This window comes from Bubalus bubalis, chromosome 17, assembly GCF_019923935.1.
Source record: "Bubalus bubalis isolate 160015118507 breed Murrah chromosome 17, NDDB_SH_1, whole genome shotgun sequence".
Classification (NCBI taxonomy): domain Eukaryota; kingdom Metazoa; phylum Chordata; class Mammalia; order Artiodactyla; family Bovidae; genus Bubalus; species Bubalus bubalis.
Genome location: NC_059173.1, coordinates 32,916,542 through 32,939,819, shown reverse-complemented (window position 1 = coordinate 32,939,819; position 23,278 = coordinate 32,916,542). Strand labels below are relative to the sequence as shown.

General features: G+C 43.5%; 1 protein-coding gene across 21 annotated transcripts in view; it reads right to left on the bottom strand.

Annotated features, from left to right (window-relative positions):
* Window positions 1-6,091: 6,091 nt before the first annotated feature.
* The window catches only part of RAPGEF2 (Rap guanine nucleotide exchange factor 2), a 273,080-nt gene continuing 255,893 nt past the window's right edge, over window positions 6,092-23,278 (bottom strand). For 8 of the 21 annotated variants that reach the window (XM_045163133.1, XM_045163136.1, XM_045163147.1 and 5 more), the window contains 10 exons: window positions 23,106-23,229; window positions 22,468-22,491; window positions 21,155-21,378; window positions 19,348-19,548; window positions 15,381-15,533; window positions 14,361-14,483; window positions 12,981-13,206; window positions 11,895-12,454; window positions 9,439-9,717; window positions 6,092-8,126 (listed from right to left, as the gene is read on the bottom strand). In XM_045163133.1, coding sequence (XP_045019068.1) covers window positions 8,098-8,126; window positions 9,439-9,717; window positions 11,895-12,454; window positions 12,981-13,206; window positions 14,361-14,483; window positions 15,381-15,533; window positions 19,348-19,548; window positions 21,155-21,378; window positions 22,468-22,491; window positions 23,106-23,229 — 1,943 coding nt within the window. In that variant the 3' untranslated portion in view covers window positions 6,092-8,097. The remainder of the gene's footprint in view (window positions 8,127-9,438; window positions 9,718-11,894; window positions 12,455-12,980; window positions 13,207-14,360; window positions 14,484-15,380; window positions 15,534-19,347; window positions 19,549-21,154; window positions 21,379-22,467; window positions 22,492-23,105; window positions 23,230-23,278) is intronic. The other 13 variants (XM_045163141.1, XM_045163143.1, XM_045163152.1 and 10 more) reach the window with 8 other exon arrangements.

Sequence of the window (23,278 nt, the reverse complement as noted above, 5' to 3'; positions counted from 1 at the left end):
CAGCCTCTGTCCATTTTTCATTCATCTGAACATCTGTAGCCACACAGAACTTAGCTCCTAAACAGCCTCTTAGTCTTTGCTCCCCTTGTTAATCTTAAATCCTTGCTAACCTTGTCAGGAGTCACTTATTTGCCAAATTTCCATAAAGAAATTTCTGCTATTTATTTTACTCTAAATATTCACCAGTACTGGCACAGTTCTAGACACCCTTCAATAAATGCATGTTGTGGAATGCACAGCACCAAGAGTGAACCTAATGTAAACTGTGGACTTGGGGTGATGGTGCCCTGTCAGGGCTGGGCTATCCACTGGTGCAGGATGTCCAGAGCAGGGCAGGCTATGCGTGTGGGCGATGAGGGCTGTGTGTGACCTCTGTACCTGCCACTCGAGTTTGCTGTCAACCTAAGTGTCTTATAAAATATAAATTTTTAAAGTAACAAATACACAAATGCACGTTGGCTGATTTTGATGGCCCAGTTTATCTATAATTTGGGCATCTGGTCCCATCACTTCGTGGGAAATAGATGGGGAAACAGTGGAAACAGTGTCAGACTTTATTTTTGGGGGCTCCAAAATCACTGCAGATGGTGACTGCAGCCATGAAATTAAAAGACGCTTACTCCTTGGAAGGAAAGTTATGACCAACCTAGATAGCATATTCAAAAACAGAGACATTACTTTGCCAACAAAGGTTCATCTAGTCAAGGCTATGGTTTTTTCAGTGGTCATGTATGGATGTGAGTGTTGGACTGTGAAGAAAGCTGAGCACTGAAGAATTGATGCTTTTGAACTGTGGTGTTGCAGAAGACTCTTGAGAGTCCCTTGGACTGCAAGGAGATCCAACCAGTCCATTCTGAAGGAGATCAGTCCTGGGTGTTCATTGGAAGGACTGATGCTGAAGCTGAAACTCCAGTACTTTGGCCACCTCATGAGCAGAGTTGACTCATTGGAAAAGACTGATCCTGGGAGGGATTGAGGGCAGGAGGAGAAGGGGACAACAGAGGATGAGATGGCTGGATGGCATCACCGACTCAATGGACATGAGTCTGAGTGAACTCCGGGATTTGGTGATGGACAGGGAGGCCTGGCATGCTGCAATTCATGGGGTCGCAAAGAGTCAGACATGACTGAGTGACTGAACTGAACTGAACTGAACTGAAGATGTTCATTTGTCCACTAAAAAGACCTCAAAATATCAATCAGTCCAGTTGCAGTAAGCTTTTTAGTGCCTAAATTGTGGTCTTGAAATAACCATTTCCACCTAAAAGAAGGCTTCCTGGATAGCTCAGCTGGTAAAAAATCCACCTGCAATGCAGGAGACCCTGGTTTGATTCCTGGCTTGGGAAGTTCCCCTGTGGAGGGTTAGGCTTACCCATTGCAGTATTCTTGGGCTTCCCTGGTGGCTCAGACAGTAAAGAATCTGCCTGGAATGCGGGAGACCTGGGTTCAATCCCTGGGTTGGGAAGATCCCATGGAGGAGGGCATGGCAACCCACTCCAGTATTCTTAACTGGAGAAGACCCATGGACAAAGAAGCCTGGCAGGCTACAGTCCATGAGGTCACAAAGAGCCAGACATGACTGAGCGACTTAAGTGCACACACACACACACACACACACACCCCTAAAAAACCAGGCTTCATTGGAGATAAGACGACAGGCTACAGGCAGAAATGTACCAGAAGAACTAGGGACATCTTGTCTCACAGATAACAAGGAAGCCCACAAAGACTGCTAAACTCCTGTCAGAAAGATTTGAGAGTCAACTGGCTGAAGATGAGACAATTTGACCATCATTAAGGCAAATAATTGGAGAAGGCAATGGCACCCCACTCCAGTACTCTTGCCTGGAAAATCCCATGGATGGAGGAGCCTAGTAGGCTGCAGTCCATGGGGTCGCTAAGAGTCAGACACGACTGAGCGACTTCACTTTCACTTTTCCCTTTCATGCATTGGAGAAGGAAATGGCAACCCACTCCAGTGTTCTTGCCTGGAGAATCCCAGGGACGGGGGAGCCTGGTGGGCTGCCGTCTATGGGGTCGCACAGAGTCGGACACGACTGAAATGACTTAGCAGCTACACTATCCCAGGCACTGTTCTAGGTGCTGAAGAGAGTGGTAACCAAGAGAGGATGCAGAGAGAGCAGGAATGACTCTCCATCTGTGTCTCAGGAAGAACAGCTCACAGAGCCCAGCTGCAGGGAGTGGTTCTGGGGCCGGACACTCACCAACCAAAGGCAATGACACCCTGGCATTTGGTTGCTCCCCAAGAGACAAGTGTCTGCTGTACTTGGCTTTGAACACCCCTGCCATCAGTGCATCACTTTCCTGACCTTGTAACCCTCTTCTTACTCAGTTTTTGCACTCTTATCACTTCTCTCGTCTCACAGCTTCTGCATCTTGACTAGATACAGCATTTGCTCTTTTTTGCCTTCACATAGAAATTCTCCAAAGAGAAAGTGATGAGTTCAAGTCAGTTTACTTTTCTTACCAGTCACAGTCCTTCTAGGAACTTCTTCTAGATGGTTGGCAAGCCAGGCAGTTTTGGGGTCAGGCATCTCACATCTTCGATCCAGATGTGATCAAGGCTGATTGATAAGATACTCACTTATGATCCTGAGGTCATGACATTTCCCCTCTCAGGTCTGAGAAATGGGAAACATTCAGCTAAAAGAAGACTATAACTGCAGGGCACTTTGGTTCACTTCGGTGATATTTGTAAATATCTGGCATCGAGAAAAGTGCCTGCACCATAGGAAATGCACACAAGTAAAATTAGCTCATTAAACTACATCTAATAGGTTTGTACATATTTCACCTTCATGTTACATGTGACACTGACTTGATCAATTTTTAAATATTTATTATTTTTTTATTATTCATTTTGGCTGTGATTGGTCTTTGTTGCAGCTCGAGGGCTTCTCTAGTGGCAAGTGTCAACTATAGAGTTCGCGGGCTTAGTTGCAGTAGGAGAATCTTAGTTCCCCAACCAGGGATCGAACTGGGGCCCCCTACATTGGGAGCGAGGAGTCTTATCCACTGGACCACCAATTTTATAATTTTACTTGAAAAAAGGTTTCCAATCTATATAAATTAAGGAAAACGTCAAATACTGGGATATGCATTTACTGCATTGGTTCCCATCAGACCACACCACATGTCAACTATGGTCAGAGTTAATACTAAAAGTTCCTAAATTGTATTAAACTAGCTACAGAAAAAGAAAATGAAACTAGCTTTGACTTTTACAGTGTTGAATACCCCACATGGAAATTACTTCATTGGTTTCTCTCTTCTGTAAAAATTGGTCATTTGATTCTAAATTTACTTCAGATTTTTAAAAAATTTACTTCAGAAATTATAGTCTATGCTTACTTTTTCCCATAATGAAAATTATTATGATCTTATTGAGTGTCCATAAAACAAAGCCTTTTCTAAGATTTTTTAGCCTTTCATGCAATGTTTTGATAGCTTCTATAAACGTTCCTGTTATGTAGCCATGGCATTGTAAAATCTATGGGCAGAAAACATCATTTCAAAAACAGGCAGGAATTTTACTGTGCTTGCTTTGTCCTTGGCTAAAATGTGAATGTTGAAAAAAGTGCAATTCACAAATTATTATTTTGTTCCAATCAGTGTTTTTTCTCTGTCAGCTGGGCAAACCCTTATTCACTGTCAGATCTTTCTGAAGGGCCCTGCCCCCTTGGCTGCAGTATGCCCTACTCATTTCCATTCCATTACTGCCCACTTCAACCTCCGCTGCCTGACATTCTTTGTGAATATTTGCAAGATCATTCGCCTCTCCAATCAACAACTTGACCCTTCCAAGTGCACTTGCTTTATTCTCTGAGTAAGCTATTTTTCAAGGAGAACAGCATCAGGGAATCAAGGACAGAGCTCCTCTTTTTCTTTGGCAAGAATGGAAGTGTGGTAATTCCTTGAAAATCCATAAGCACACAGGCCTACCAGATGTGCTGATACATGCTTGTTTAGCAGCTTGCATCTTTCAAGACCAGTTTGAGAGATTATCAGTGACTTGGAGATCAAATATATTAAAGTATGCTGCTGCTGCTGCTAAGTCGCTTCAGTCATGTCCAACTCTGTGCAACGATGAGCATAAACTCTACACCCCCCAGGAGGAGGAAAGGGTTAAAGCTGAGGGAACTATTTGGAGGGCTTTGACCAGCAGGTGTGAAAACAGAACAGGTATGTTTATTCTTTTTGATTAGGGAGGAGAGCTTTCTGCAATATTCCTAAAACATGGCAAAGTTCTGTTATTAATATGACACTAACAGTGTCAGACTTTATTTTTCTGGGCTCCAAATCACTACAGATGGTGACTGCAGCCATGCAATTAAAAGACGCTTACTCCTTGGAAGAAAAGTTATGACTAACCTAGATAGCATATTGAAAAGCAGAGACATTACTTTGCCAACAGAAGTCCGTTTAGTCAAGGCTATGATTTTTCCAGTGATCGTGTATGGATGTGAGAGTTGGACTGTGAAGAAAGCTGAACGCTGAAGAATTGATGCTTTTGAACTGTGGTGTTGGAGAAGACTCTTGAGAGTCCCTTGGACTGCAAGGAGATCCAACCAGTCCATTCTGAAGGAGATCGGTCCTGGGGGGTCTTTGGAAGGAATGACGCTAAAGCTGAAACTTCAGTACTTTGGCCACCTCATGCGAAGAGTTGACTCATTGGAAAAGACTGATGCTGGGAGGGCTTGGGGGCAGGAGAAGAAGGCGACGACAGAGGATGAGATGGCTGGATGGCATCATTGACTCAATGGACGTGAGTCTGGGTGAACTCCGGGAGTTGGTGATGGACAGGGAGGCCTGGCATGCTGCGATTCATGGGGTCGCAAAGAGTCGGACACGACTGAGAGACTGAACTGAACTGAAAACATAAACACGTAAGAACAGGCATCATGGCTGACTGTCATTTTCCTTTATTTTCAGCAGAATACAAAAAGTGATTAAGAGGTTATTCTTCAAAACACCAGTTCCTTAATATTTTTCTGAACACATTAGAGAAAAGTAAGCTTTTAGAATGACAGAAATTGACAGCATGGGTTGCTGTTGTGATAGGGTATCCCTGAGCAAGGGTTTTTACAGTGAACAGCTGATGGTGGCGAGCACACGAGAACACAGGTGTCCACACAGGGCACCTGCGTTCTGAACAGGTACAGCTGAAGCTACAGAAATGGTCTTAATTCTCCAAATTGTTGTGGTGGCCAGATTTTCACAAGACTGCACAAATGCCTCAGTCAGACTTTTAAGTTTTGGCCATCTTCCCTTTAGCATCAGGACTGAAGTCTGTCATCTTTCTAGATGCCCTCACATTTCCTCACGTTTTGCTTAACTGACTCTCACCTTTTTAAATATAAGTGCCCTTCTCATAGACTTAAGTATTACTCAGACCTATGTTACATTAGGACTCACAGACAGAACAAAGATATTTGATACACTCTTTGTTGCTATTGTTGTTTAGTTTCCAAGTTGTGTCCAACTCTCTTGTGATCCCACTGACGGTAGCTCTCCAGGCTCCTCTGCCCATGGGATTTTCCAAGCAAGAATACTAGAGTGGGTTGCCATTTCCTTCTCCAGGGGATCTCCCCGACCCAGGGATCAAAGCATGTCTCCTGCATTGGCAGGCAGATTACCACTGAGCCACCAAGGAAGCCCTGATGTACTCGTTAGAACTTCCAAATTACTTGCTAGGTTGTACTAACTTAGTGGTCATAATCTTGAATGCCAGTTTAAATTCTCTGAGGTCCTATTTCTTAGTATATATATTGGGAATCAAAATATTACGTCCTGCAAAGATTTTTACTGGAAAAGAACTGGGAAGAGATAAATGCTATGTAGATATACAATGATACCATTTTTCACTGAATTTCATTAAACACTATGAATTCTGGACACATGAATGATCTTACTTTCTACTAACATGAATGATATTAATTTCTTCTCTCTTAGGCAATGTCATCTGTACCTCCTCAGTGCCCTGAGGACTTGCTCCTGCAGAGACCCAAAGGCTTTCTCACGCTTCAGTTAGAAAAAGCATGCACAAGTCATTAAGAATATAGACAAGGCGGTATGTTATATTTATTTATTTTCCAGCTTGTACAAACTGGATGTAGAAGCATAAACATAGTACATTTCTACCATTTTCAACAAAAATATAACCAATATGTACAATTATTGTATTAAAAATACAAAAGGGATACAGACTCCACCAATGTCTTTCTAAAAGACATACAGGTACAAGTAGTATCAAAAGTATGAGGAAATCACCAGTTAATTGTACATTCTGCACTTGACATCACAGAGCGAACTGAGGTTACAGTCCTATGTTCTACGGTGACTTAATGCTTAGATAACATTTGTGCAACTTGTGTAGAGCAAGAGTTCTGTCTTTCTATATGCACATGAGGTCCATAGCCTAGAGAAGAAAACTGGCAAATAATGCATCTTACATGTAAAATTACAAATGCATCATTGACAATGTAATATATAAGCAAGTAGACAAATGCCATGATACAGGAGAGAATCATTAAATAAAGCACTGACATTGCTTTGATACAGTGAAAAAACACTGCAATTCGACTTTTAAAATTGGAAGCTATTTACGTTTATCTACTGATCAATATGATCAGCTGAATTTAATGGAAAAAAAATCCAAGACCAGCAGTTCCTCACATCTGAGTACTACTCGGATTGGCAGCCTTCACTTTTCCGGAGTCTGTGCAAAAACAACACAAAAATAGAGTGGAGGGTTCAGTCCTTCTGGGGTTAATAGCAGCTGTGAGCAGGTGGTTGCTACACTCAGGCCTTCTCCATCTCAGCGTCCGTAAAGCCACTTACGGGTCAGTCTTTGGCCACCAACCTGCCTTGCAAAGGCTGGCGGATCGCACTGGGTTTTGGACCTTTTTGATCTTTTTCATGTTAAAGGCTCGTGTGTTCCCTCGTGCCGATCGATCGATACAGGGAGGCTGTCTTGAAAGAGCAGTATGAACGGCTGGCGTTAGTGCCAACACCCCAAGCTGCTTTCACTGCAATGCTATCCAGTTATAAACGTTTCTCTTTAAAAACAAACAAGAGAAGCCCTAAAGCTAAATGAACAGAAATCAAAGAAACATAATTTAAAAAACAGGGGGTCTGCCGTCCGTCTCGATGGAGCAGGGCACGCCCAAGGGTGACGCTGCCCTGTGCTCCATAAGGCTCAGACACAGGACGCTGGAGTCCCAGGCCCTCCCCGGCCATGTGCAAACAGTTTGTAAGTAGAGCTCCAGCCCCTGGGGAAGGAGGGGTGGGAGCCCTGGGATCTAGGTAATTGGCTAACATCTCATGCTTCCAGGATAGGGCACTTCTGGGGGCGGCCAGGACGCAGGAAGAGGGGCTGTGCCCCGCCTCCTCTCTTCCTAGTGTGGCCACACCCTGTCCGGCATATTTGGTTTTTGAGAAACCCAGGCTGGCAACCCTACTTAAAGGTTCAAAATAATACTGTAATCATTAAATGGATATAACATTTACTCTCTGAACACAATCTTTAAACTCATTAAAAAGGAAAAAAAAAAAAAAAAAAGAGGACATTGTAAACAAGCGGACGAGCACTGTACTCAAAGGATTTCGTTTTTGTTTTCCTTGGTGGGTTAAAGGCCCCAAGTAGTTCCGTGGCTGACTTTTCTCACAATTCCAATGAAACCAAGTGCTAGGACTGGATTGAAATCTAAAAGGGAGATTTTTTAAAAATCCTTCCCGGCGTGGATAAGTGCAGCCAGGGTGAATCATCGGTGGCGATGACCTTGGAATCTGGAATGATGCTGTGTTACGTGGCAGGCAGCGACGGGGAGCTCGGAGACGGCTGCGCTGTGCATTCAAGCAACGAAGTCGGAAAAGTGCCAGGGCGGTTTCTTCACAGTATTTCACATGCAAAGGGGACAGGAAGAGGGGTCAGGAGCCCCATGCTGCTTTTAAGGCAGGAAAGGAGGCAAACTGGTCCACCATCCTCAGAGTGTGAGTTCCAAGGCTCCGACGCTAGGGGGCGTCTTCTTGTGCTCTCCTTTGGGCGGTTGACTCGGGTCCAGAGAAGCCCGCACCTCAAACAGCAGACACTTGTTCATCTTCTGCTAAAACAACCGTGAAAGAAAGAAAGAAATCAATGAGTAAGCAAGTCATTTTCTTGTGCTTAGAGAGAATACATTCACTGATATGCTAAATAAAAACCACAGCTATTTTCTAAGTCTAGGTCACTATACTGCAGCTAGTCGGACACGACTGAAGTGACTTTGCAGCACCAGTCACTTACAATACTCATCTTTTTTTCTCCCTAATGATTCACAATGAAAAGTTTAAAGTATATTGTATATTTACTGATTGGAAATTCACTGACGGTAAATTCACTGAAGTGAAGTAGCTCAGTCGTGTCTGACTCTTTGTGACCCCGTGGACTGTAGCCCACCAGGGCTCCTCCGTCCATGGGATTCTCCAGGCAGGAGTACTGGAGTGGGTTGCCATTTCCTTCTCCAGGGGATCTTCCCGACCCAGGGATCGAACACAGGTCTCCCGCACTGCATGCAGACTCTATAAAGCAGCACATGACCTTTTATAGTAAACTGCTAAGTCGCTTCAGTCGTGTCCGACTCTGTGCGACCCTATAGACGGCAGCCCACCAGGCCCCGCCGTCCCTGGGATTCTCCAGGCAAGAACACTGGAGTGGGTTGCCATTTCCTCCTCCAATGCATGGAAGTGAAAAGTGAAAGTGAAGTCGCTCAGTCCTGTCCGACTCTTAGCGACCGCATGGACTGCAGCCTACCAGGCTCCTCCATCCATGGGATTTTCCAGGCAAGAGTACTGGAGTGGCTTGCCATTGCCTTCTCCGTTTATAGTATACACTCACACATAAAGTCTAGAAGGATGTATAACAAAATGCTAATGGTGGTTGTCTGTAAATGACAGGATTATAAGTAATTTTCATTAATTGTTTTGCTTTCTTCTATAACAATTTTTTGCAGAATAACGTAAAAGCAGAAGGGGGAAGGGGTGGCACAGTCTGCCCCTCTGCATTCCCACCCCAAAACGGCCAGCTGGGTTCATACAAAGAAGGCAAAAAAAGCTCTAGAGAAGTGGGTTTTTCTTCACTAGACTTTCATTTGGAACTTGTTACAAGTCCAAACATTTTCCCAGAAAACTGAGGATTAGGGAAGGAAAAGGAGCCATGCACACATGTTATTACAGGGGACCCCGCTGCAATCTTTAGTTATTCCTCAAGTCGCTTAGGAAGAAGCAAAACGCAGCCCAACTGCGCACAGTAGGTTAGGGGTGTGGGGTGTGGAGCCCTGCGTGGGCAGCATCCGGAGGGAGAGCAGACCAGCCAGGATCGGGGATGCTAGAGGTGGGGCGCAGGGGCGGGTGCGGGGTGGGGATGGGGGGCGCATGTACCGTCCTCCTCGGCGGTGAGGCCCGGGGGTGCACAAGGGCCGGCACGTGGGTCACCATCACCAGGCCGGTGCCACTGCGGCCTGGGGGCAGGCCTGGCGCTGCCTGGGGTGGGGGGTTCGGCCGGCCGGGCCAGCATCCTGGACCGCTGCAGCGCCACAGTGTAGTCCGGCGGTTTCCGGGCCGGGTGCGGGTGGGCCTCGGGGAAGTCGGTGATGGGGATGCCCACGTAGCCTGGTGGAGTGGGCGGCGGCTCCCGGTAGCGGCCCTCCTTCCTGGCTGCTGGGAGAGAAAAGGCGCTGCAGTCAGCATCTAGGGAAGCGCATCCTGGGCCACGCGCATTCATCCAAAAGGAGGAGGACCACGATCAATAGTGCGCATGTGTAGCTGCACATAGGCCTGTGGAGCGGGATGCGGGGGTGGTGCAGTGGGAGGCAGGACGTCTACCAAGCTGGCTATTCACCGGTCATCTCTGGTGGCACAAGTGACTAAGCAATCTAAGTATCTGTAACTCTAACCGGGTGACTGCAGAGCGTCTCGCTGGTCACAAAGTAACCAACGCCCAACCCTGGGGTTTACTGGAAATACCAGGCAAAGGAAACAGCAAGGCACCCAAGCCCAGGCCAGCAACCCTGGAGAGGGGCCTGGCCAGGCAGGCTGTCACCCTGTGCTGGGCACCCACCCTCACCAGGCAGAGGATCAATTCCATGTTACTTTCAAGCCTGGGGTCTCACTTCGGAAAACAGGGAGTCAAAATAAAGTTGGAAAAGTATACCAAAAGTGATGCAAATTTCAAAACTTAAGATTGTATGTATATAAGGTATGTATTTTTTCTTAAAATCCTTTTATAGTAACTTCATGACATAAAGGCAGCTGAAGGCCAAGTTTTCTTGTATTTAACTTTCTAGACTCAACTGTTAGGACCTTAGATCATTCTTTCTTTTGCAGTAAAAATTTTGTGTATTAGTTTGTTAAAGTGCTTTTTTACTTGTAATTGTCATGATATGGAAGCATTCCAAGTGTCCATCAACAGATGAATGGATAAAGAAGATGTTATACACACACATATACACACACACTGGGATACTAGTCAATAAAAAGAATGAAATAATGCCATTTGCAGCTACATGGATAGACTCAGAGGTTATCATACTAAGTGAAGTAAGCCAGATAAAGACAAATATGATATCATTTATATGTGGAATCTAAAAAATAATACAAGTGAATCTATATACAAAATAGAAATAGACTCACAGACATAGAAAACAAATTCATGGTTACCAAAGGGGAAAATGGAGAGGAGGGATAAATTAGGAGTTTGGGATTAACATATACATGTGTATAGCACAGGGAACTATATTCAATGTCTTATAATAGCCTATAATGGAAAATAATATGAATATATATATATATATGAATCACTTTGCTGTACACTTGAAACTAACACCATATTATAAATCAACTATACTTCAGCTTTTTAAAAATTGCAACCTAAGAATAGGTATTGTTTTTTCCTTATTCACCTTGAAAAGACAAATTATATACCAGATTTCTCACTCTGTATCCTATAATGCATCCCTACACTTTAATCATGCAGATGTTGAGCATGCCATAAAGAATATATTCTGATAGGGTTAAGGGAAAATAAGAGACCTTACAACAAAAACAGCAGCAGCAAACTGATAGTGACTTTCATGTACTTAGGAATTATTATCTAGGCACTAGTGTTCAAAGTGTTTTGCAGATATTTCCTTTAAAACTCACACCAACTGCACAGATAGAAATTATTAAACTAATTTTACAGATGAGGCAACAGACACCATTTAGTGACTCACCCAGTGTCACAAAACTAGGACAGTGGCAAAGCACCGATTCAGCACGACCCCAGGCAGCCTGACTCCCAGGCTCTTACTGATGACATTACCTCTTAGCACCCTCCCCACCATGTTCTATCCTGTGCAGAGGGAATTTGTGTAGCAGAGGAAACAGCTTACCTACATAAAAAACATCAGTAGCAGATTTTTAAATATGCAATGTGTAAAGTTCTAAATACAATTCAAGGGAACAAAATAGAATAATAAAACATTTAAAACCGGTTCCAATTAAACAGAAAAACTTCCTCCTCTAGAGACAATGGCCACCCTTTCTGGTAACTTTCAGCCTAGATCAATACGAGAGCAGAGAATACCCATAAGGACAACCTACTGATCCTGACAGCTACAACACATGGAAGGTTTCCTGTGCTGCAGAGTATTTATAAGCACTAGCGCACAGAACCTCCTGGGCTCTTGTAAGCATCATTCACTTCAAAATGCTGAGTGCACTGCTAACTTGAAAGCCCTAAGGGGCAATGGGTGGGACAGAACGAGGAGAAGACCCACAAACACGTACTTTTACTTTTGAAATAAGTCAGGGTGCAGCCATGACCCACACACGACAGAGCCCGGCGGTCAGCTTACCGATGAGCCCCTTGGCGGCACTGGGTGTCACGGCTATGTGGGCAGCCATGGCGGCAGGTTTGGCTTCCTCTGCGGTCACGGCCGTCATGCTGCTGCTGTCAGCGTCAAGGGAAACATCCTTACCCCCCCTTCTCTTGATGGTGCCCGTGTCCCCTTCCGAGTCCTCTCCCCAGTACCCCGTGGACGAGGCCCAGCTGGCCCGGGACTGGGCCTGATCGAGACTCTCTCGGCTCTGACTCTGCCTGCTGTACTTTGCACTGTGGTCGGGAAACATGATTTGGTCCATATGGCTGCTCGAGGCCCACAGCCCTGCAGCATCCCCTGGGTAATCAAAGTGAGTGTGCCCAAAGGGGAGCGTCTCCCAGCTCCTCTGGTGCTGGATGGTCTGGATGTTATCATGGGAGCCGCTCGAGCATGACGTCCAGCTCCCTCGGCCACTGTCAGCAGCGTCCAGGGAGGCTCGGTCCCCCTGGTCCTGGGAAAGCTCCTCCGTGCTGGGGGAAGAGATCACGGTGGCTGCAGCATACAGGCCCCTGCTCTCAGACAGTGGCGCACAGGACCTAGGCGGCCAACGGGAAAGAAAAAAAAAGGTGAGAAGGGGAGGGGAAGAAAAGAGCAAGATTAACTAATCAATCTACAATGAAACCCCCTTTTCCCTCAAAAGGTGGCTTCCTTTCCTCCCAGGAAAAGGATGAAGGCTCCAACAACAGCAGCCGCTCTGCCCTGTTCAGTCTCCGCCCCCTGGCCCTTGCAATATCAGTACAACATCGACACAGTGGGGAAAAGAGCAACCAGTTCTTATAATAAAGGAAGCTTCCCTTTACAGGGCTCACCACAGTCTGATTATTTTGGGAGGGCAGCTCATACAAAAGGACTGAGACACATCCCAGAGTTGCCCCCTGCCCTCAGCACAGAGAAACAGATCCCAGTGAAGACCAGCCCTAACTCGAAAGCATTCTGCCTGGCAGAGACAACACAGTGCTTTCAGGAAATGCTGAGCATCAGAACTGGGATGGGAGAGTACCCACCACCTGGGCATCACACACAGTAAACAGCAGTGTACACGTGGAGGAGAGGAGCCCCTACCCCAGGCTGTACTGGTCAGGCTCCACCGCCGGCCGCCTCTCCAGCCGGCCAGAGGCCAGGCTGGTCTCCACGATGCTGACCGACGGCCTCTGGCGCCGCTCATCAGGCAGCGAGACGGGCAATGAATCGAAGGAGGAGTTGCTGACGATACTGGATCGCGAGGAGATTTCACTGTGGCCGGAATCTGAGAAGTTATCCACGGTGCCACTCGGAGCCAAAGTGTAGCCTGCGTAGGGACACACCAGTCCTTAGACACTGCAGGTTCATAGCGTCCACAATGCAGGCCACAGAAGTGGGGACTAAACACTCTACTTGTGGACTGAGATATCGCAAATTTTTACTCAAATGAATTTTAGCGTGTTTAATGAACGTTTGGAGAGGACGAAAGAAAACGCCATTATATGAGCCAGGAACTAATGCCGAGATTATGGCATGACCTGACTCATCTTAGCGCTCTTAAATATAAATTATACTACACCTGTCTATACAAATGAAACTATGAAGAATGACTAGGATCATATTTAAAAGTATGTTTTTTTCCTCAACCTGAAAAGTGAGCAATTTTGCCTTCAATGGCATTATTATTTTTTAGAATTTTATGGCAGAGAATAACTCCATTGGGAAGATCCACATTATAAGTGGACATATAGGAATAATAAATAAGACCTGAAGAAGGTATCTTTGGGTTTTTTCCATTTGATTTTTCAACATTAATAATATATTGGATAAATCACATAAAAGCCAATTGTTTTGAAGGATTCAATGTACAAAATCTCCACTTTCTCCCTGGACCATCACTATGTCTAAACAAATGTCCATTTTCTGCTATGAAGGACACTTAACTCTCCTTTGTTGGTAAAAACAATTCTGAAAGTCACAAAGGAAGAAAGGCTTGTCCTGACATTTTTAACAACAACAAAAAATCCAAATCTTCCTTCTCAGTACTCGTTTATTTTTTAGCATTACTAAGAATCTAATGCTACTTAAAATACTGATTTTATATGATTATACGTGTACAATGCAAAATTTTCAATGCCACCTACCTAATTAAAAAAAAAAAAAATCTAGAACACCTAAATGTTGCTCATTACTCTCTAAAGAGTATTTTCTCATCCTTTCAGTAAATTATGAATTCCTGATTTATTTTTTTAAAGGTTACACAGGTCTTGATATGATTTAATGTGTCCATCTATGAAATGTCTTTTATAAACCACACTATAAGCTCTGACAGATAAGATTTCCTGAACAGTCTGTCCAAAAAAAACCCAAGAAAACCATCACTCAGGTGGTGCCCTGGACACGTGGAGGGAGGGACTATTTTCCTCAGCTAATGAGCCAACTCCTGTCCTTCCCGCTGGCTCTGGGCTCTGTAAACCCCACCTATCCCATAGGTCCGTGGTGCATTGTTATTCTTGTTCCTGTTCTCACTTCCAAGAGAAGAGGAGGAGCTGGTTAAATCCAACTGCCCGGAGCCAAAAGATCTCAGCTGACTGCCACTGCCACCTACCAAGGGATGAGAGAAGAGTTCAGACACACCCACCGAACACGGACTACAGACTGATACTACATAAAATGCACAGGTGTCCAAAAGAGCTAGAAAGTCAAGCAGGAACAGTATTTGTTGTACCAGTGAACTCTCACAATGGATTAATCTCTTTGGCCTTGTCTAGTGAGAATGGTCTGGCCGTTTATTATGGACTTATGCCCATTCACTGAAAGGGTAGGGGGTGGAAATAATTCTGAGGTTAGGCAGCAGAGAATTACCTCGTATTTTAAGATAAGAAAGCATTAATATTGGAAGGTGAGCCTGAGTGCCTAAGATGTAATCTCTTTAAAAATAAGATAGTAACAAAAAAGATAATCAAGACCTGTGTTAATACAATGAAAAAATAAATCAGGAAAATATTAGTTTTTCTTATGTTTATATAGCCCTTTACTCCATAATTAATGCTATATAATCGTATTTAGTTAGAACTGTTAGTATAAAAAGAATTATTCCCACACTTATAATCAGTAAAAAATGAATTATAAAAATTATAATAACATTACTAAAAATGAATTTTATATAGTTATATAAGCTTAACACTATTTATAGTTATAATATTAAAGAATACCAAAATTCTTCAAGATTTATAAACCGAGGAGAAAAAAATCCATCGGATGTTATACATCAGGTCGCTTTTGTTTTTCTGGCTGCACCTTGTGGGCTTGAGGAACCTTAGTTCCCTAAACAGGGATGGAACCTCGCCTCAGCAGCAAAAGTTCGGCGTCCTGACCACTGGACGGTCAGAGAATTCCCAAGGTCATTTTAAGTGACTATATTGTCAGAAATGATGGAATCTCTAACTGAATTTATCATGGCTGAAAGAACAGGTCACCAGGAAGGAGAACGCAAGTCACCTTTCCGTGGGGAGCTCTGTGGGGAGGTGGGCGGAGAGGAGAGCTGGGAAGACGTGTTGGATATCGTGTCTTCTGCTGGCCTCCTATGGCGCTCCAGACTTCCTTCTTCAGACAAAGAAAGAATTTTCTTTAAAGCTTGTGGAGAGTTGATGCCTGGAAGAGAAAGAACTTCAATGTGCAGAATAACCGGAAGAACCCAAACACCTTTCTGTGCCAAGACTTCATATTCTATTCTGTTGCAGGCTGTCTGCAGTCTCAGAGGTCTGTGTGCGCTCCCCAGGTGAACTGAGGTACCTCACAGGAGGCACCAGGGACCGCAGCACAGCTTCTGACGCCCTCGGGGATGAGAGAGGCTGCTTCCGGTATTCCATGCTAGGTTCTGAATCTTGGCCACCATATTATTCAACAATATGTTGGGCAGCAATGAAGACAAAAAAGAGACAATCTGGAAATACTTTAAGTTAGGATGAAAGCAGTGCAGCTCAGAATATTTATCAGAACTCAAGTTTGGGTTGGAAAGAGGTATTTTGGTGTTGGAAAAGCTAGCGTGTGGGAAGTGGGAGTGATGGCAGGAAAGGATTGAGTCAAGAGGCAAAAGGAAGTAGCAGGAAAGAGACTGAAGGAGCATTAAGGAATTCCACACTAATATCTGGTCAATAAGCAGATGAAGGAGCAGCAGCAGGAGGGGACCTTGAAAGTGCCCGGAACCAGAGGTTGAGGGAGAAGGTGTCTTGGGGGAGCCCTCGAGCACCAAGTGCAGGATCAAGCAGGAGGATGTAAGGCAGAAGAAAAAGGATTCCATGTGCTACTCTCAGGTGGTTTTCCCCCTAAAAACTACTTTAGATGTGAGGAAGTCACATGAAGAGATTCTTACTAAGTCTGTAGCATTATTATGAGGCACTCTCAATTACCATATTTTGAACAACAAAGAGACCTAAGGGGAGGCATTAGAGGCTGAAACTACCTCAATTAATATTAGTTTTGTGGGGTTTTTTTGGCTGTGCTGGGTCTTCATTGCTGTGCGTGGGCTTTCTCGAGTTGAGGCGAGTAGGGAGTACTCTCTAGTTGCGGTGTGGTGGCTTCTCATTGTGGTAGCTTCTCTTATTGTAGAGCAGGAGTCTAGGACTTGTGGGCTCAGTGGTTGCAGCTCCCAGGTCCTAGAGCACAGGCTCAACAGTTGTGGCATCCAGGCTTAACTGCTCCAAGGCATATGGAATCTTCCCAGGTAAGGGATCAAACCTGTGTCCCCTGCATTGGCAGGAGGATTCTTAACCACTGGACCACCAGGGACATCCTTAAATATTTATTTTTGTCAGCTTGGGTCTCAGTTGTAACATGCAGGCTTAGTTGCCCTGCAGTATATGGGATCTTAGTTCCTTGACCAGGAATCAAATCCTCAGCCCCTGCATTGGAAGGCAGATTCTTTACCACTGAACCACCAAGGAAGTCCTTATGTTAGTTTTGATGTTCTCAGACTTAACAGAATCCATTAAAAAAGGAGGAATGAAATTTAACGAAGATTTAATCCTTCATTTCACCTCATGTAAGTGTCTGATACTACTTTTTAATACAATCTTTTAAAAATCATTTTTCAAGCAATCTTTTAATTATGCAAATAATAATATACACAGGATACATGAAAACACTAGTTACACTAAAGCTACATGAATGAATAGCTTTAATTTGGAAAAAAAATTTTTCCAAAGACAGCATCACACACAGAATGAAAAAGTGCTGCCTTTGAACAATGTAGATGGATGTGAAGATGCTATGCCTTAGAAAACTCTGTTCCACTTTGAAAGTACTTTGATGACAAAGACATTAAAATAAAAAATGCATGAAGGGAGACTTCCCTGGCAGTCCAGTGGTTAAGACATAGCCTTCCAATGCAGGGCTTGCAAGTTTGGTCTCTGATCATGGAGCTAAGATCCTACCTGCCTCATGGCCAAAACACCAAAATATAAAACAGAAGCAATATTGCAACAAATTTACTAAAGACTTTAAAAAATGGTCCACATAAAAAAAAATTTTTTTTAATTGTATGAAGTATTGAGAATAAAACTTGGTTCATGAATGGGGGTGGTGGGTGAACTCAGCAACTCTAAGTTAATATTTTATAGTATGTGACTTTAAATGTTTATTAAACTCTCTTAAGAAGACACATGACTATTTCATCCATACTCCTGAAGCTCATAAATTCAAATAGGCCTAAAAATATTAGAGAGAGTCTCCTTGGGAAAGGGGGGGATGACTCTCTATTAGGTGTGCCTCCATGTGGAGTAACAGGCTGTGTCCATAAAAGAAGCAGAAAAGAGGCAATAGAGGTTGACTTGCAGGAGTACAGGGATATTCATAACAGGGAAGTGGAGGGACTTCCCTGGAGGTCCAGTGGTTAAGATGCTGTACTTCCACTGCAGGGGGCTTGGGTTCCATCCCTGGTGGGGGAACTAGATCCCATATGCCACATGGTACAGCCAAAAAATAAATAAAATTATATTTAAAAAATAACACAGTGGACAAAGGAATATTAATTCAGTTTGTTTGTGATAGAGGCAGCAAAACAAATATTTCAAAGAGGAAAATGTCCCATAAAGGGGAGATATTTCACTTTTCCCCAATTCAACAAATGGGACACCTGCTGATCAGGAGGAAGGAGCCAGTGACAGAGTACACGTCACAGAGCACTCGTGACAGGGCACAGAGAGCATCTAGGACTCCTGCCTGATGCATGGACAGCCTGCAGCCGGCCGGGAACTGTCCCAGCTACCAGTACCCTATTCTATCAAGAGTCAGCTCTGCTGCCAGTTGTTTTTTTAAATTTCTTTCCTTTTATTAATATTGTTTCCTGTCACACAGACACACACACACATATATACAGACAGAAAAAAGAACTAGAACATTTTATGAAAAATAATTTTGCTCCATTTACATAAAAGAACTAAACTAGTCCATACTTTACTTTTAATAGGAAAGATGAAGCTCCTTTAACTGGAGCTGACTATTTTCCTCCCAAGTTACAGAACTGATGATTCAACAAATGAAAGTTATGCCTCCAGACAAATCATTTCACTTAGAAATATTCTGCCTAAATTCCAGCAACTCATTGATCAAAAGGTTAAACTAGTTTAAATAAGGTATATGGGCAAAGCAGCTTCTGTACTTGCTAAAAGTTAAATGAGTAAAAGCCCCATGGCCTGCCTCTGCCCCCATCGCTATGACAAAGGAACATGACTGAATGAGATGCTCTATAAAAACAGTTCTTCCCACTAGCAAAAGTAAAGTTTAACTTCATGAACATTAATGTCTTATTCAGAAGGGACAATCAGGGAAAACTCAGGTATATCAGATGAAGTTATCCAAAATAAGCACTGTTCCCTAATCTGAGAAGCAGGTGGTGAATGAACAGTGCCAAAAGGGCGTGTGGGTTGTTTGCATTTTTGTCGAGTTGTATGAGTTGTTCGGATAGTTTGGAAACTAAGCCCTTGTCGGTCACATGGTTTGTAAATATTTTCTCCCATTCTGTCAGTGGTCTTTTCATTTTGTTTATGGTTTCCTTTGCCATGTGAAAGCTTGTGAGTTTGATTAGGTCCAATTTGTTCATTTTTGGTTTTGTTTCTATTGCCTTGGGACACTGACCTAAGAAAATGTTGCTATGATCTACATCAGAGAATGTTTTTGCTTATGTTCTCTTCTAGGAGTTTTACGATGATAGGTCTTATGTTAAAGTTTTCAAGCCATTTTGAGTTTTTTATTTGTATGGTGAGAGGGCACGTTCTAACCTGACTGATTTACATGGGGCTGTCCAGCTTTCCTAGCACCACTTGAAGAGACTGTCTTTTTCTTAATGCATATTCTTGACTCTGTTGAAGATTAACTGACCGAATTAACCCAACTTTGTAATTCAACTATACTTCGATAAAAAAATAAATGGGGGAAAAAAAAAGAGGGTGTGAATGGAGTTACCTACCGAAAGGTGGGAGGTCCTTTACGGGAACTTTCTTCCGTGAAGGGTAAAGGGACACGGCGGGAACCTGCAGTCCCTGGTTGAGTTTGTGCGGCGGCTGCGGCGGCTGGGGCTGCGGCTGTGCTTTCGGCTGCAACCCCGCTCTCGGGGCCACTGGGGAGGTCTCCGATTTGACAGGCTTTTTGTCAGTGGGATTCTTAGGCACTGGTAATTGTTTGGTTTGAAAATAGAACAAGAAGTTGAAGAGGTTAGTGGCCACATATAAGATAATTGCATGAGCGTTTTCTGCAGTTAGAATACAGAAATGTGTATTTTTTTTCCTGTTCCTCATAAAAAGGATAGAAACAAGGACAGGGGGAGAACTTTTGTTACAGAAAAAAGGCACAGCAGGACAAGATTTACTTTATGAAGCTAGCCATCTCAAAGGATGATTATACTATTAAGTACCACATTAAAAAAAAAACTGTGGATAGTTTAATATGTTATAAGTATGTCTATAAAAAAACCCAAATATATTATAAAATTGTAAGAGGAAAATTGTTAGAAATTATTTTCCTAAAATGGTACCCCAAATCCCATGATATGTTTTAAGTTAATGGATAATATTAGCTACAATCTTTTTACTACCAAATTCTCTCTCCTATGGGTTAGAATTATCTATGTTGCTAACAGCACTCAGTACTGCTTGAGTATTATACTGAGTGTATAATTCCATGGCAGATAGAAGGCAAGCCAATTTAACAGGGCAATCAAATGCTGTATTTAAAGTGTATTAATATTCAAGACAACTCAATGACATATTTGACTTCCTCCGTTTTACACATTAAAGGAGCTTAAATAACCTGCCTAAGGTGGCATTGTTAGGACAAGGAACAAACACGATTTTAATTCAGACCAATCTGACTGCTGAGGACAAGCTCTTCTCCATGATACCTGGTGCTTTTCTAGTACTTGGGTAAATCTAATATAATAACCTGAATCTTCTCGATCATCCAGCATTTAAACTCTGTAGAAGGTATCTTCAAACTTGCCCATTGTTGTTAATTCGTTGCTAAGTTGTGTCTGACTCTTTGTGACCTCATGGACCGTAGTCCACCAGCATCCTCTGTCCATGGGATTCTCCAGGCAAGATTACTGGAGTGGGTAAACATTTCCTCCACCAGGGGATCTTCCCAACCTAGGGATCGAACCTGTGTCTCCTGCATTGACAGGTGTATTCTTTATCACTGAGCTACCAGGGCAGCCCTAAAAGATCCCGAAGTGTCCTAAATGGAAAATGCCTCTGTCTTACAAATTCGAATGCCAAGAGAAAGAAAGCAGCCCCCATTTCTCACCAGGCCAGATCTATGCATTAGGCTGAGCTGAGGTTCCCTGTGGAGCAGAATTGCCCCCGTACGTGGCAGCTGAATTGACTACTGGGTGCCTTCTGGGCAAAGGGGTAAGGGGCAGCTAGTACACCTCGGTCTGTGCCCCTCCCAGACTGCCCATCACTTTGCAGGTATCTTTGTGAGAAAACAAGGGATGGGAATAGGCGCTGCATCTACCCATGTGTCCCTTGCCTGCACCCTGGTAGCACTGGGATGAAACCAAATAAGCCAGTCACCCTGAAGTAGTCTATGGTGTCATTGTCTCCACGCTAAACCCCACTGGACACGAGCCCAAACCCAGGACTGCGCTGTGTGCTGTAATTACAGGAAAGGCTAGCGTGTCTCAGGATGCTATGTGCCCCTGCACCCTGCCCTGCTGTGCTGGCACAGGAAGCCTATCTGCATTCCAACTGGACCTGCAGCCACTTTAAGGAGAAACTCACGTGTGTTGGTGGCCGGCTCACACTGCAGGGATAGCGTCTGAAGACTCTCCTCATCCATCTCGAGCTCCAGATTGGACAGGTACTGCTTCACTTTGCGAGCCATCTGGGCATCTTCATATAGCTTTTTGGCATTGAGAAAGGAGCTACGACGCACCCGCTTTTTATGCCCACCTGTCTGAGCAACATCTAGCACGGTTGCGTTTGTACTACCCTGGCTGAGCGACCTGGAAGATGAAAAGGCAGAGATGCAGCTCGCTCCAGCACAGGGTCACCATACCCACAGGAAACGTGCCAAGGCTTCTCTAACAGTCTAGTTCAAGAGGCCACATGCCTCATTCTGGTAAGTAAACTGTCACAAAGGAATATAGAATCATATCATATTTATATAGATTAAAATATAATATATAGATTTAAATGATTTTTTTTCAAATTAAAAATAATTCTACATACACTATATGTATACATATACGTTTGGTACGTGTTCTGTTTGAACTAAAAATTCTACTTTTTTGCCTCTAGAAAGCATCCAAGGCAGTTCTCTTGTAGAAGCCAGCAACTAATAATTACTGTATATAAAAGCTCATGCAAGAATACGCAGTTACAATAATTAAGAGTGACATTAAATTTATTTCTCCTAAAAGGGATGTCTTACATAGATTTAAAGAAATTTACCCACAATGTTCACAACTGTTTTCTTGTTGCTTGGGTTAAGTGTAGTGAGTTTTTCGAGTAATATGGTCAATTTGTTAATAAAATGGTCATGCAAATGTAAAAACACATGTACAGGAACTAGCATATGAGTTGTTAAGAATTATTTTTGAAAAGGACTGGTTTATAGAATGAAAACAGTAGTTAGTTGAGCTGTAAAAAAATTTAGTTTTAACATGTAGGGGCACCTTCTGTATTACATAGATTCACTTCACAAAAATCTGTGCAACAGTATTTAAATTGCACAATTTTCCCTTCTAAGATCCTTTCTCCCCTCACCCCAGGTTAGACTTTTCTCATTTCAAAACACACAAATTGTATTAAAATTAAATCTTTTTGAAAGCTCAGGAGTAAGGCTTGGCCTGTGGTTCCCCAGAACAGTCATCAGTCATTTCACAGCTCTCATGGGTCATGACCTCAAAAGCAAAAGCCCCAGTAGATTAAACTTGAAGTCAGTTTGCCAACTGAAATTCTGCTAAAGCAAGAGGGTTAAGAAAAAAAAAAATGCAAAAATGCAAAGCGTCAGGAAACACAGCGGGTAAGAAAAACACAATGCCATGAGCAGGATGAGAACTGTGTGGGTGTGCAGTGCCCCCACCACTTACCCCAGACTCCTCCACTTCTTCTTCCTGTAAGTGAGAGCCGTGGAGGTTGAAGCATGGGTGTAGAGAGAGACAGAGAGATCACAAGCTCAGAAAGAAAGGACCAGACTTCTGGATAAGCAGTACTAGAAGCCCACAAACCATAAACTGCATAATCGCCTCACGCACACACACAACTGGACCAGCAATAGCTTTCTGGCTCAAAAGACAAATGAAAGTAAATATTCTGTTGTAAAGACTTTGTTCTCTCTTTCACTGGATTCATCATTTTTGGCTACACTAACTGAAAGCTCAATCCATTGTGTGGACAGTGAGACAATACCACTTGGATCATTTACATATTTTAGTTCATACTATCAATTATGCCTTTTAGCTCTGTAAATCAGCATTCTGAAAAATAAGAATAGTTGTGTCTCACGGTCAATGAAAAGTGTCTGAGGGACAAACTTTTCACTGACAGCCCAAAGTGCACCGGATGTGGAATCAGACAGTCATTCTGAATTACAGCTCAATGGAGATTCTGTTCACACCCTGATAAATCTCACCACAGATGGATGTATTCACAACCTTCTCTCACTGATTAGGAAGCTCTAAGCTCAACCTTCTCTAACCCCAGGAACACTGCTGAGGGAGACACTCACCGAGTCCTGAACATGAGGGCAGGGTCCATGTTCACAGAGGCCATTCGGCCAACGTGACGTATTTCCTTTGCAATCATTCTTAGCTTCTCAAAATTGACCAGCCCGTCAACCTTGGAGTCATTCCCTGTAATTGGTAAAGAAGGAAAAGGGAATCACATGGCATTCATCCTATA